The 15100-nt window shown below is 42.0% G+C and overlaps 1 protein-coding gene across 6 annotated transcripts in view; it reads left to right on the top strand.

The window, feature by feature from the left end:
• Window positions 1-15100, top strand: part of LOC121738017 (serine/threonine-protein kinase Genghis Khan) — a 44263-nt gene that overhangs the window by 2849 nt on the left and 26314 nt on the right. For all 6 annotated transcript variants that reach the window (XM_042129824.1, XM_042129825.1, XM_042129823.1 and 3 more), the window contains exons 3-23: window positions 704-880; window positions 2018-2139; window positions 3542-3643; window positions 4195-4299; window positions 4963-5111; window positions 5482-5575; window positions 6514-6570; window positions 7082-7136; window positions 7442-7572; window positions 8111-8197; window positions 8488-8609; window positions 9388-9538; window positions 9897-9999; window positions 10576-10682; window positions 11165-11293; window positions 11864-11977; window positions 12286-12420; window positions 12905-13009; window positions 13328-13441; window positions 14473-14586; window positions 14985-15089. In XM_042129824.1, coding sequence (XP_041985758.1) covers window positions 704-880; window positions 2018-2139; window positions 3542-3643; window positions 4195-4299; window positions 4963-5111; window positions 5482-5575; window positions 6514-6570; window positions 7082-7136; window positions 7442-7572; window positions 8111-8197; window positions 8488-8609; window positions 9388-9538; window positions 9897-9999; window positions 10576-10682; window positions 11165-11293; window positions 11864-11977; window positions 12286-12420; window positions 12905-13009; window positions 13328-13441; window positions 14473-14586; window positions 14985-15089 — 2378 coding nt within the window. The remainder of the gene's footprint in view (window positions 1-703; window positions 881-2017; window positions 2140-3541; window positions 3644-4194; window positions 4300-4962; window positions 5112-5481; window positions 5576-6513; window positions 6571-7081; window positions 7137-7441; window positions 7573-8110; window positions 8198-8487; window positions 8610-9387; window positions 9539-9896; window positions 10000-10575; window positions 10683-11164; window positions 11294-11863; window positions 11978-12285; window positions 12421-12904; window positions 13010-13327; window positions 13442-14472; window positions 14587-14984; window positions 15090-15100) is intronic.

Raw genomic sequence — 15100 nt, 5'->3', positions numbered from 1 at the left:
GTGACTCATATGTATTGTTACTGCTATGGACATGGATATCCTCATGGTTTCCTGTACAACTTTTGTCAGTTATGTCATGTGTGTTTGTTTGGAGTTCATATAAATGTATGTTGATTGTTGGGTAATGATGTGTTGCCATGATTGGCAAAGATGGAAGTCCATATAAATTTGCAACACTATAGAATAGCTTTCAAGCTTTTTAAGCTATTGCATAGCTTTTAGTTTTTATCGCGGTGGCAACCGAATCAAGAAATTCCGTAACGGAAATAAATCTAACACTCGTCTAACGTCGTTTCAGTTCGGCAGACTTCGGCACGGTGTTTGTGTACGTGCGTGTGAAATCAAAAACCGATTCAAGTTAACGTACAGATAGGGATGCAGGCATGGATTGCTTAGGCCATTTTTTTTATGAAATAAGGGGGCAAACAAGCAAACGGGTCACCTAATGAAAAGCAACTTCCGTCGCCCATAGACACACGAAACATCAGAAGAGCTGCAGGTGCGTTGCCTATCTTTTAAGAGGGTATAGGATTACATGGTAGGGGAGGTAAGGAAGAGAATAGGAAAGGGTAGGGAATTGGGCCTCCGGTAAACTCATTCATCTTTAAAAGCGATCAAGTAATCTTAATCCGTCACTGTCCAAAATAACAAACTATGCAGCTTTATAATATTATTATGGATATATAGATGATAAACCTTTCAGTTTTAGGCATAAAGAGGCTCAAGCAGATAGAGACCATGTTCGTCTCCCGGCGCCTCCAGGGTCCAACACATGGCCTCAGCGTGGAGACCCTCATTGACATGCTGCTGGTGTTATACGACGAGTGCTGCAACAGCAGCCTGAGACGGGAGAAGGCTATAGCTGACTTTATACAGTATGGTGAGTTAATACCTCGATCGTCGGAATCGCAGATACAATAGATTTTCAATTGTTATGCGGCAGCCGGGTGCCGCTTAAGGCTTGATGGGTTAAAATCATAGTTAGAATAAGAAAATCTTTTATTTTTATACAGGGGTCAAAATACAAGGTGATAATGCTTTAGGTTAGGGGTCACCAATTAGTTTCGCTCGGGGTCCATTTTAAGAAATGAAATGACCTTTGCGGTCCACACATTTTATAAAAAAATATTTTTTAAACCAATAACGGAAATCAAAAAGGTCAATCAACGAGAAAATGTAAATTTTTGTTACTAATTATCTGTCTGAAGTTTGGAATTTGAAATTGGTGAAAGCTATCTTCGAAAATGCTTGGTCGGTGGTCCGCACACAATGGGGAGTCCGGATGCGGACCGCGGTCCGCCATTTGGTGACCCCTGCTTTAGGTTGTGGACATAATGTCCCTTTTATAGAGTTCACTGTAAAAATTTTGTTACATGGGAAAATGTGTGATGTTGTTTGGGGCCTTTCTCATACAAACTTAGAAGTCTAAAGTAACTCTTTCAGTAGTCAAAACAAACTGAAAATACTTTAGTACCAGGGCCCCCGTAAGGGCTACTGGCGCCTGTGTGCAAAAAAAGATTTTGGCGCCCCTTTAGGCAAATTTTTTGGGTCCTTGGTTTTGGCGCCCCTATAGATGGCGATTTGGCGCCCCTGGAGGATGGCGCCCGTGTGCGTTGCACTCATTGCACATATGGTAGCGGGGCCCTGATTAGTACCTACACACCATGAAGTATTATTTCTTTGTTTTGTTACATCCTCTATATAAAATTTTAGACCGATTGTGTTGAAAATTCATGTCACTCCATAATCACGCCCATTGAATTTTCTGACATCGCATCAGCTTTTTTTTTTTATGAAAGAAGGGGACAAACGAGCAAACGGGTCACCTGATGGAATGCAACTTCCGTCGCCCATGGACACTCGCAGCATCAGCAGAGCTGCAGGTGCGTTGCCGGCCTTTTAAGTGGGAATAGGGTATTAGGGTACCCCCCCCCCCCCCCCCCCCCCTTCGGACCGCGCCTGAGTATTCCACATCGTATATTGGCAAAACAATGTTTATTATCTTTTCTGTTCACAGTGAAGCCCGTGGCGACTGCTCTGAAGCGTCTACGTCTTTCTCGCGATGATTTCGAGCTGGTGAAGGTGATCGGAAGAGGCGCCTTCGGTGAAGTGTGCGTCGTGCGAGCGTCCTTCCTTCAGGTGAGGCGTAGTTTGGTTAGAGGAGTAGTTGTGGGCTGTGGCAGAGGTGTAGTTGATATAGAGGTGTGGACGGTGGGTTAGGAGTGAATTATATTAAAGGCAGGGTTACGACAGAGGCATCGTTTATTTGAGGCCTAGTTTTTTGAAGGTGCAGTGATAAACAGGTGCCTTCGGCGAAGTGTGCGTCGTGCGAGAGGCGTAGTTACATAGAGGCGTTGTTGTGGCGGAGGCATGGTTAAGACAGGGTAGTTTTGTTAAGATTTTTGTGGGGATGTAGTTTTGTTAAGGTTCGCGCACACTTTGTGGGCGCGTGCTGGGGCGGGTCGGGGCGCAGCGCAGCGCAAAATACGCTATAGCACACTATTGCCGGATCGGGTCGCATCGCATTGACAGATTTTAACGCTCACTGTGCTGGGGCGGGTCGGCGCGCAACGCATTGACGGATTTCGAGACGAGGCTTGCCGGGCCGCATCGCATCATATCCGCGCGCCGCCACCGTTGCCGGGGCGCAGCGGGCCTTGTCGGGCGAAAATCCGCGCCGATGCGCCCCGGCACAGTTTGCAGCGATACACGCATCCGCTTCCATACAAATTGTATGAAGGAGGATTTTTGCGATGCGCCCCGGCACGCTGAGCCCCGGCACGGCCCGTCTCAGTGTGCTCACTCCTTTAGAGGCGTAGTTGTGGCGGGGCAGTGCTACGTAGCCAAGGTCTACCTTAGCTACACAGCACGCCTCTAGTCGTAGTTATGTAAGAGTCAAGACTCATGGGTTTGTCAGGGATGTAGTTTTGACAGGGATGTAATCAGGAGAGAAATAATATACAACGAGCAAACGGCTCACCTGATGGAAAGTAACTTCCGTCGCCCATGGACACTCGCAGCATCAGAAGAGCTGCAGGTGCGTTGCCGGCCTTTTAAGAGGGAATAGGGTAATAGGGGAGGGTAGGGAAAGAAATAGGAGAGGGTAGGGAAGGGAATAGGGTAGGGGATTGCCGGATTGAGCCTCCGGTAAACTCACTCACTCGGCGAAATACAGCGCAAGCGCAGTTTCACGCCGGTTTTCTGTGAGAACGTGGTATTTCTCCGGTCGAGCCGGTCCATTCGTGCCAAAGCATAGATCTCCCACGTGACGGCAGGATCTGTGAGATGTATAAATACGAGTTTGCAAGTACATAATATTATGTACTATTTTAGAAATATTTCACCTTTCCCCGAATCTACAATAAAAAAATAATTTTATTTCTGAATAGATTTGAAACAAATGCTTTCAGGACGTTGGTGCTACTGGTGCCTACTGGTGCCATACAATAAAATACCGTATACGACAAAACAAAGTTTCACCTGATCAGCTATACATTATAACAGTTATAGATTATAAATGAGCACATCTTGCACATTTCAGGGCAGCGACAACGGCATCAGCGCGCCAGGTGGGACTATATCGGCCACGACCGGCGAGCGAGTCTACGCGATGAAGATACTCAACAAGTGGGAGATGCTCAAGGTAGGGACAGTAATATTATGGTCTAAGGGCCTGTATTCAGTTTGATTAGTGATTAGGATAAAGTAAAGGACTTGCACTTCATTCGCTGTTCACACTTTTCCCTGATTACTAAACACCTGCACTTATCACAAGCAAAGTGAATACAGGCCATAAGTTATGATACGAGGGAGGAAATTCTAAGATTGATTTGCACGAAATGTCTCAAGGCTTATAATAATGTGCGCGTTGTGGCCGCATCCATACTTTCTGTCTGTCTTTCAGTGTGTCTGTCTGTTAACTCTTTATGCCCAAACCTTTGAACCGGTTTTTCTGAAAGCACGAATATGCAAATCGCGCGCCAATACAATTTTATGATGACGTTATCTAATGATGGAGTTGGAAGATGGGCATAGGATCTCCGTTGTAAAATCACATAACCCCATCGAGTTTGGGCTCGTTTGATTCGTCTTTATAAGACCGTTGAACATTAATTTTTCATTTTAATTCCCTGTAATAAACACTCGTTTTTTTTTTCAAAAACTTTATTTTTTAACTACTTATTTGTTTCCCAGCGTGCGGACACGGCGTGTTTTCAAGAGGAGAGAGATGTACTCGTTTTCGGAGATCGGCGGTGGATAACGAACTTACACTACGCCTTCCAAGACGAACATAATTTGGTAAGTAGGAGGGTAATAATTTTGGTAAGTAGACTGTATGTGTGGTGGCCGCAAAGGGAGATCATCCGACCGAGTGAGGTGGTATGCTCGGTTAGACCGAAGCCCACTTGATTGATTTCAGCTGTCGTATATTTTTAAATCGTACATCCAATTTAAAGGACATTTTTTTTTCATGAAATAAGGGGGCAAACGACCAAACGGGTCACCTGATGGAAAGCAACTTCCGTTGCCCATGGACACTCGCAGCATCAGAAGAGCTGCAGGTGCGTTGCCGGCCTTTTAAGAGGGAATAGGGTGATAGGGGAGGGTAGGGAAGGGAATAGGGTAGGGGATTGGGCCTCCGGTAAACTCACTCACCCGGCTAAACACAGCGCAAGCGCTGTTTCACGCCGGTTTTCTGTGAGAACGTGGTATTACGTTATAAGTTTGACGTGTCTATCTGTCTATCTGTGTGTTATTTTATGAAAGCTTGTGAGCTGTGAGCAACATCTAGTGATTTGATTTGACCAATATTTTGCTTTTCGATGCCTAGGGAACTTATATAAGTTTCTAAGCTTGTTTTTAGATTCCTAATGTAACATTATTTGTAAAACTCTTTAAATTAAAGTAATCGTTATATTATGTCTGTTAGTGCTGCCGTTAAGTCACTATTTACTGTTACAGTACCTGGTGATGGACTACTATTGCGGCGGTGATCTGCTGACTCTCCTCTCCAAGTTCGAGGACCGCCTCCCCGAAGACATGGCGCGCTTCTACATAGCTGAGATGGTGCTCGCCATACACAGCGTGCACGAGCTGCGATATGTGCACAGGTAGGTGATGATGATGACCGGCTGCCGGAGGACATGGCGCGCTTCTACATAGCGGAGATGGTGCTCGCCATACACAGCATGCACGAGCTGCGATATGTGCACAGGTGGTGATGATGTGGTGATATGTGTCTCTTATAAGTTGTATAGAGACCACTGTCAACAAGTAGCAGCGCTGAAAGAACAACTTTTTTTAAAAGTTTTAATGGGCAAATTCATGACACTTGGGCTCTTGCCCGTACAAATCACAAAAAAATTTTGAGCGTTCAGCGCTGCCACTTACACAGTGAACTCTACACAGGGTACCCATACATGCGCCCTATCGTGTTATCGCCCTGTCATGTATGACACTTAGATATTGTTTTAATTTCAGGGACATTAAGCCGGACAATGTATTGCTAGACGCCAGCGGTCATATACGTCTCGCTGACTTTGGTTCATGTCTGCGACTGGGCGATGATGGCAAGGTTGGTAAAATTTCTCTATCTACGTTACATTTTGATATTTAACCAAACATAACAATTGAATATCTATTGTGTCTGCGATTCCCACGATCGAGGTAATAATAATAAGTTTTATGGCTTGAACAGAGGTTCATAACCGGTGTTCCGCGGACCACTGGTGGTCCCTGGAGACATTCCAAGTGGTCCGTAAAGCCATCCTAATAATATGTGAGAATTCAGAAGTTAGTAGAGAGTATGCACTATGCGGTAATAAAAATCTGTAACTTTTAGATTTTTGCCAAATAAAAAAATGAGTGCTAATGATAAAGTTGTGCTTGTTTTCTTTATCAAACAACCCTTAATTTAGGTAAACCAACTGGGTGGTCCCCGGCTAGACAAACATTTGGTAAAATGGTCCCTTATGACTAAAAGTTTAAGAACCACTGATATAGAAGTTGCGTGAGGCTTTTACTTTCTAGCTATATAGACGACCTCTGTGGCTCAGTGGTGAGCGCGTTGGCAGCTCAAGCCGCGGGTCGCGGGTTCGAATCCCGCCGACGGAACAAAAAGTTTTCAAAAGTTCCTGGGTCATGGATGTGTATTAAATATGTGTATCATATAATAAAAATCTTAAATATATGTATAGTATAAAAGTATTAAATATATTTCCGTTGTCTGGTACCTGTAACACAAGTCCTTCAGGTACTTACCACGGGGCCAGACTGACGTGGTGTGAAGCGTCCATAGATTAAAAAAAAAATTAGTATCATATATTCTTCCCCTTGGTCTACTCTGTCTGGGCCAAGTTAAATCAAATTCGTAATTTCAAAACCTAAATGAATGTTGTTCACACTCAATAAAAAACTTTTCATTTTTTATATTAGTTTATATTAGAACAGATGTTTGGATCTAAATTAAATATGTAGTAATATAATGTAAGAACTGTTTAAACTTTATTTCAGGTTCAAAGTAATGTGGCGGTCGGTACACCAGATTATATTTCGCCTGAAATATTACGGGTAAGTCATAAAGTAAATAAATAATAAGGAATATGAACCCCTAGTCATCTTTAAGCTTTATTGAAGAAACGATATGGTTTTTGTCTTTATTGAAAAAGATGTGAAACTGACAGAAAATTAATAAAACAAAATCAAAATAAGAGAAATGTGAGCTATACCAAATTAATCTTATATATAAAATTCTCGTGTCACAATATTAGGCCGCGTACTCCTCCGAAACGGCTTTACTGATTTTAACCAAATTTTATATGCATATTCAGTGGGTCTGAGAATCGGCTACTGGGTACTTTTTATATTGATAAGTGCATTTGTTGAATAAATAATAGTAAATTATTACAACTCGAGACTGACGGCGACCATTGTTTGTGCGACGGGATAGCGATGGACGTTGCCATGGTGACATATTTATTTAGTCACTTTAATAAAATAATACGGGCGAAATACTTTATATGGCAAAGAGACGTTTGCCGGGACAGCTAGTAATATATATTTTATTATTTATCTTTTTTAGGCAATGGAAGACGGCCAGGGGCGCTACGGACCGGAGTGTGATTGGTGGTCGCTAGGTATTTATGTATTTATTCTAGTATTTTAATGTACACAAAATAGTAAAATTTAGCTGAAAACTTCATAGAACTTTCGTTTTTCAAAATTAAGTCTTGTGACTCGTCGTATACATAAATTCCACTTTATTTTGATTTCAAATCATTTTCCAGGTCCTAAAGCTACCATTTATGCAAAAAAAAAATCAATTTTCAATTTGTTTGTTACCAACTTCATCCACATATCTGGCAAAAGACAAGGATCTTTTGCCAGATATGTGGATGAAGTTGGTTGGTGGATGAAGTTACGATTGTATCTATGCTTTCAGGTGTGTGCATGTTCGAAATGCTATTCGGCGAAACGCCGTTCTACGCGGAGTCGCTCGTTGAAACGTACGGCAAGATAATGAACCACGCACGCAGTTTTACGTGCCCGCCGCCCGACGATTTGGCGCCGCAGGTACGTGTTATACGCAAATGTGTACGTAAACAGCGTAAAAAGTTGCGTACATACGCAAAAGCTTACGTTATATTGTATGCTAATTGTAATAAATAATTTGCGCCACGGGGCACGTAAATGTGTTCGCAAATTACGTAAACTAAATATAGGGGTGGTAAATCCGAAGGTAAAACATATGAACCAATAGCTTTGTCCACACTGTGCCTTTTTCTGTTCGTCAAGGGCATGCGTTATAGCGCAGTCAACAGCGAACGCGAGGCATGCCCGCGACGCATGCCCTCTGACCGTATCCAAAACTTTCACTTTGTTATACTTTCACTTTGTCATTAAAAATAACATGTGAAAGTATAACACATATGATGGACATAGCTATTAACCAACAAGTTGCGTTTTTAGTCTACAGCGTACGAGATTAAACAGGTGTGTAGTGTGTACTGTACGCAAATACATACGCAAATTGCGTACAAACTTGCGTACATCGCAAAATCGTGCGTATACCTATTCGTAAATTTACACGAATCAAAATAATATGTTACAGATATCAGAAGAAGCGAAAGACCTCATACGGCGATTGATTTGCGCGCCAGAGAACAGACTGGGCAGAAATGGATTACAAGATTTTAAGGTAAATAATATCATTTTATAGCTTTCTGCGTTGATTTCTGTGACTGTAGCCTGTTTCATTGAATCTGGGCTGAGAGAGAGAGAGAGAAAGAGACAGAGAGAGACAGACAGACAGACAAACACGCGCACGCCGTACGGCTTACAACTATAGCAAAAGTGTCGTTACAACTTTTGTTCTTAATTTTTTCCGTTTAGCCCCCTTTCGCAACGCGCGATAAGGAACTTCGTTCCAAAAAACCTAAATAACCTATCCAAAATACCCTATAACTTCTACCAAATGTGATATTTCAGAATCACCCCTGGTTCTCCGGTTTGGAGTGGGAGGCGGTACGCGAGACGCGAGCGCCATTCATCCCCGACGTGTCCAGCCCGACTGACACATCCAACTTCGACGTCGATGATACGGATATACGGTGAGTGATGATAATGTTTTTTTTTTATGAAATAGGCGGTAAACGGGTCACCTGATGGAAAGCAACTTCCGTCGCCCATGGACACTCGCAGCATCAGAAAAGCTGCAGATGCGTTGCCGGCCTTAAGCGGGAATAGGGTAATAGGGGAGGTTCGGGAAGGAAATAGGAGAGGGAAGGGAAAAGGGTAGGGTATTGGGCCTCCGGTAAACTCATTCACTCGGCGAAACACAGCGCAAGCGCTGTTTCACGCCGGTTTTCTGTGAGCCCGTGGTATTTCTCCGGCCGAGCCGGCCCATTCGTGCCGAAGCATGGCTCTCCCACGTATAATGATATAATGACGATAAGCGGAAAGTCACACGTGGTGCGTGATTCTTATTATAAATTTGTCATTAAAAATACATACACAATTAAAACCTAACTCCATTTGTAATAGATATTACAAATGGAGTTAGGTTTTAATTGTGCCCACAAAAATAAGGGTATTATAAGTTTGTCTGTCTGTGTTTGCATGTGTGTCCGTAACATCGTAGCCTCCAAACGAGAGCGGAAATGGAAAGGAACGAAGCGGTTTTATCTATTTCGTGAGAGGTTGTAAACAATTTCCAGCGATTCCTAACACTCATTCAAGTTTTAAATTGGGGGTGGTTTTTAAATTTATTAATTTAACATTATCATCAAAGTTGATTCAGTGATTCAGGCTTAGACAGGTATTAAAACAGACAGACACACACACACACACACACACTTTCGCATTTATAATGTTACTATTGATGTACAGGTTGTCGGAAGCGGTGCCGCCGCCACGCGCGTCGCCTGCCTTCTCCGGTCTGCATCTGCCGTTCGTTGGTTTTACTTTCACGGGCGGCTCGCGGCTTTGTGACTTAGGCGCGCCGGCGCCGCTAAGCCCCGCCAAGAACGCTACTGCACAGGTGATGATGATAGCTGAAGCCTGAAATGTAAGGGGGGAGTGAAATTTGAGTGGGGGAGAGGCACGAGATTTGCAAGTGGAGGTCACGTGATTTGGGGGAGGAGTCCTCGACATATGAGTGGGGAGGGATTTGGGGGAGGAGTTAATGAGATGGGTGGGGTCACGAGATGGGTGGGGTCACGAGATTGGGGGGGAGGGGGAGAGATTTGGGAGAGGCTTTATAATATTTTATAATAACGCTATTTTTTTTTATTATACAGACACCGCATCGAAACGTAGAAGCTGTATGATTATTGAAATACCAGAATAGGAGGGGTCGTCCTTATTCATATTGTTAAGTAGTTTATTTTTTTTCATAGGCACCATCAAACGCGGGAGATCGCGCGGCGTTAAAAGCCTTGGAGAGAGAAAACGCCTTGCTCGCTCAAACCATAGCGGAGCTACGCGCTAACACACCTGCAGGTAAAATATAATAATGCTACATAATAGTCCAATATTTATAACTAGCTAAAAGCCGAGCTTTGTGAGGGCTCGCGTCGTCACACCTTGACTGGCTTAACTGATAATACATCTGCATAATATAAAAAACCTTGACTGACTTGTGATTTACAGTTTAAACACATGTACATATCAATAAAAATTACTATGTTAAAGCACAATCAATAGGCGTGATAGTTTTTCCGTAAAGTGTACCACAAAATGTACTGGTTATGGGATATACTAGGGCTCGCTTCGCTCGCCCTGATAACACTTTTTATCACTTCAAAAACTAGATCAAAATCGACCTATCCTCCTCCTGAGTTGACCTGTCATTGCATTGATTGAGTGATGGTGATTGCATTGATGTGGTTAAAGTACAAGGATACGGTTGAGTTACGCTACTGTATGATTTTGAAACTGGCATTACATACAAGACACTTCAAATTTCTTACACGAGGGATGTTTTTTATCAATTATTATTGCAAACAACATGGCCATCTGTACATTTTGTACTTTACTAAAAGCTGGTATTTTGAAGTAATGTTTTTTTTTTAACAGAACTCTCAGACGAGGTAACACAGTTGAAGGAAGAAATCGCCGCGTTAAAGAAGAAGAATTCTGAATTGGAGGCACAAACTAAACGCGTTGATACTACGGCGTTACAGGTAAATACTTTGAAGGAGACGTTCTTGTATGTTACTAAATGTTCCTGGCATCTACTTTATTTTCATGAAATACTTTACGATACTTCCTTTCAATTGAAATGATATGAATGAAAATAAAATATGTAAAACTCTGGAATTATCACCAGCGGTGTTTCTAAAACTAATAGGCTTCCAAACCTCCAAACTTGCGAGCAGTGCGGAATTTATATTTTTTATAAGGGTAGGCCACTTTTTTTCCACCGCCCCACATACGAAAACTAGGGCATCTATGAACGCTGTGTAGGACGCTGCCGCCCCGAGGCCCGTTGCATATAACGGCCTATTTATAAATCCGGGGCTGACTACCAAAAACATATACCCTCTTAAAAAGCAACTTGTAGAGAATCTTGATGCTGCGGGTGTCTATGGCCAATGGTAGTTGCTTTCTATCAGGTTATCTGTTTGCTATAATTTATATAATAACGCTATTTTTATTTAAACAGGAGGTGTCAGGGAATCCAGACGTAACGGCGCGTCTACGTGAGCTCGAGGTTCTAGCGAACTCTCTTGCGGCTGAGAAGGAAGAACTGATCAAGGAGAAAGCCGACGCGCAGGAGAAACTACGGTTACAGGTAAAATATTGGGGGATTGGGATTTGAGCCGCCGCTCCCCCCTCTTATTTTACTGTCTTGTGGTTAATCTGTAAAATATATCATGTGAAAAATTTAAGGAAGCAGGCTGCCACTGTTTTAATTTTCTGTTTTATAATGTTTTTTTTGTTAAAAGTGACTATCATTCACATTTTTAGTGTATTATTGGTTTATTCAATTTCTTCATTTACTCTTTTCACTTTTGTGAATTTGAAAAATCTACTTGAATGTAATTATCATAATGCATTTTAATAATTTTTCTTCCAATTAAACAACGAATTTTACTCTCTACTGGATTAGTATACTTCTGGATTAGTATACTTCATATTTCTACAAGTGGGTACACGTGTAGAAATCTGAAGTATACTAATCCAGTGTTAAAAAAATGCCTTCTCTTTCACATATACCAAGAACGAAAGAGATAACAACACAATTTTATAGATAATCTAGACTACAGCAAATTGCGATTTTTGTGTCTGAGTTTATTTTAATCCTCGTTTTCTGCACTCCCCCCTAACATCACTCCCCCCTACTAAAAGCTTGTGTGTGCAGGACAAAGAGCTTAAAGACGCGCTGTCGCAGCGAAAACTCGCTATGACCGAGTACAACGAAGTCACCGATAAGCTATCAGAGCTCAGGCAGCAGAAACAGAAGCTGTCGCGGCAGGTGAGTGCTTGGCTTGGCGGTTATAATGTGTTCAATGTTCGTGTGAAGTGTAAAAGTGCGTGTTTGTTGTGTCTGAAGCCATGCCTTTGGAACATCAACGCCAATGCGACCCAAATGAATCTTTTGTGGCTACAATTGCATCTAAAATATGATATGACAATAAGATAGCGGAGTAGTAGACGTAAGACAGAAGACTACGATGTGTCGTTTTATTCCATGATTCTGTATAGGTACTTTAACTTCAAAACATCACTTCTTAGTACACATATGGCTTTCTTCTTCATTTTAAATCTCTCTTTCTTCTACAGGTCCGCGATAAAGAGGAAGAACTTGAAGTGGCTATGCAGAAGATCGATGCTCTAAGACAAGACGTGAGACGTGCAGATAAGGGAAGGCGCGAGACCGAGGCACGTTTGGATGCAGCACTGCAGGATGCTGCTAAGGTAAGGGGGACTAACTTAAAAGAGGGTTAGACACGTTAGTTTGGTCGAGTTTTTGGTTTGCATTAAAATTGGAATATAAGATGGGGGAGTCAAGAAAAAAAGTAAAAGGGGAGTGTGGAAATGAAATGGGGATTACGTTGCACTATATTATACTAATGTAGTGCAACATAACTGTTCCTCTAGTTGTGTACTGAAAGTGTTAACCATACTTATTAATATTGTTAAAAAAGAGTAGACACTGAACATTATTTTAAATTAAGTAAGAGTGAAAATGGGAGGTGTAAAGACAACTATTCGAAGAAGATTACGTTTAGAAATTTTGATCAGCGTCTATAGTCTTTCTTGCCAGATTGTAATTACATAATTATGTTAGCGTTTCATAAAAAAAAAATAGATTTCAATCTACCTATGAATTTAATAGGCAGGATGTATTAAGGAAAGGAATTGCTGCATTCTACTACAACTATATTATTATATTACGCAGGAACGCAAGCTACGTGATGAATCGCTGCGTTTGCAGCGCGTGGACGGCGGCTCGGGGGGAGTGGCCGACGTCGTCAAACTACAGCAGGACATTGACGCGCTCGAGGTAATTATTATAGGGGGAGTTGATACCATTGTGTTATTAGGGGGGAGTAGTCGCCATTGTGTAATTTTTAGTGGGAAGTACATACCATTTTAAATATTTTAGTAGTTTTCTTTTATTGAAATAAGCTTTAAACTAAGCAAGGCATGATAAACTTGAGATAATTATTTAGGGAGGAGTTGATGTTTGTCAGGGGAGGATTTTTTGTATTATTGACTTATTTCGATGCTTTGTTACCATAACATTTAAACACAAACTAACTATCCATACTATAATGTTATGTCTGTTTGTAACCTCTGAACCGATTTTGATTAAATTTAGGTGCAGTACGGCGAATCCCTGTCGGCTGCGGCGGCGCGGCACGCGGCTGAAACCGCAGCGTTACGAGACCAGTTACACGAGGCTGATGCGTTAGCGGCGCATCTTACTAGAGAGGTAGAAGAAGGCTTAGCAGACTTGATTCACAATAGACAGAACTAACCAGTAGGGCTACTACGAAAATATTTTGAGACTCAAATAATCGGACGAGAATGCCGCGTCCCTGCTCTAACAACGTCATTTCACGTTTGTTACAGTAGGACGCGGCATTCTCGTCCGATTGTTTGAGTCTCAAAACAGTTTCATGGTACAAGGCCAGTACCTGGACTTCAAACAAACGAGCGAATCTACGCTAGTTGGTTAGTTATTATCGACATGTTTCGCAGTGCTGAGTACAGAGTAACACATTGTTACGGCGCGCGCTGGCTGACATGACATGATACGTCAAACAAATTTTCGAGATCTCTTCTGAGTCGGCCTTTTTTTTTATTTATTTTTTTATGAAAAAATGGGGCATACGAGCAAACGGGTTACCAGGAAAGCAACTTCCGTCGCCCATGGACACTCGCAGCATCAGAAGAGCTGCAGGTGCGTTGCCGGCCTTTTAAGAGGGAATAGGGTAATAGGGGTGGGAAGAGAATAGGGGAGGGTAGGGTAGGGGATTGGGCCTCCGGTAAACTCACTCACTCGGCGAAACACAGCGCAAGCGCTGTTTCACGCCGGTTTTCTGTGAAAACGTGGTATTTCTCCGGTCGAGCCGGCCCATTCGTGCCGAAGCATGGCTCTCCCACGTATAAACTCCTAACCTCCTAAACGGCCTACTCGTTACTTCTGTTTATTCTGCTTGATTATCCTGCAGCTTTGTACTTACTACGAATAGTACTTGAACGCTCCCAAACGTACTTAACGCAATTTTTAATAGTTGACGACCTCTATAACTCAATTTGTAAGAGTGTGGCGGCTAAAGCTCGTGGCTTTTGCGGATTCGAAAATCAGGCTGACGGAACATAAAGTTTTAAATGTTCCTGGGTCATGGATATGTGTTAAATACTTGTATGATATAATAAAAAAATATAATAAAAATTGATTAGTTAGTCATCCCTTTTGTCAGGTTTAAACTCAAGTGACTAATCCTAATTGTGTTCCAGCTCCAAACATCCAAAGAGAAACTAGAAAATAGGCGCATGGAACAACTCAACGAAACAGAAGACAAACAGATGCTGATTAATGAGAATAGGAAACTTGCGAAGGATTTGGATGCTGTAAGTTTTAATAGCTATTAATAGCTTATAATATACATATTGTATGCTTTTACACAAAATAATTCGTAGCGAAAAGAAGAAAAAAAACTTGAGAGGTGTCAAGAGACACCCGGATGGAACGAAGTTATAAAAAAAAACCCGCCATAGAGGAATGGTAGAATTTTAAATTTCCCGGCAGTTGACGTCATCGCCATATCAACGCCCTCTGAAAGAAACTAAATAAGTGTCGGTAGAAAAGTGTCGTTACAACTTTTTCCGTCTAGTCCCCTTTCGCAACGCCCGATAAGGAACTTCGTTCCAATAATACTCAACTATATAATTTACTTCTAAATAATCAAATTCAATTATTTATTGTATTTGTAAGGATGGTTTTTGTAAAACCTTTTTTCTGTTTTTAGATGGCAGAGAACGGCAGACGTTGGCAGAACGAAAGAAGACAACTTGAGGTGGAGCTAGAAGAGTTGAGAGCCAAACGAGATACCATACAGCATTGGGAGACACAGGTATGTTATTA

Source organism: Aricia agestis, chromosome 22 (genome assembly GCF_905147365.1).
Source record: "Aricia agestis chromosome 22, ilAriAges1.1, whole genome shotgun sequence".
Taxonomy (NCBI): domain Eukaryota; kingdom Metazoa; phylum Arthropoda; class Insecta; order Lepidoptera; family Lycaenidae; genus Aricia; species Aricia agestis.
This window is presented reverse-complemented; position numbering and strand designations above follow the sequence as displayed.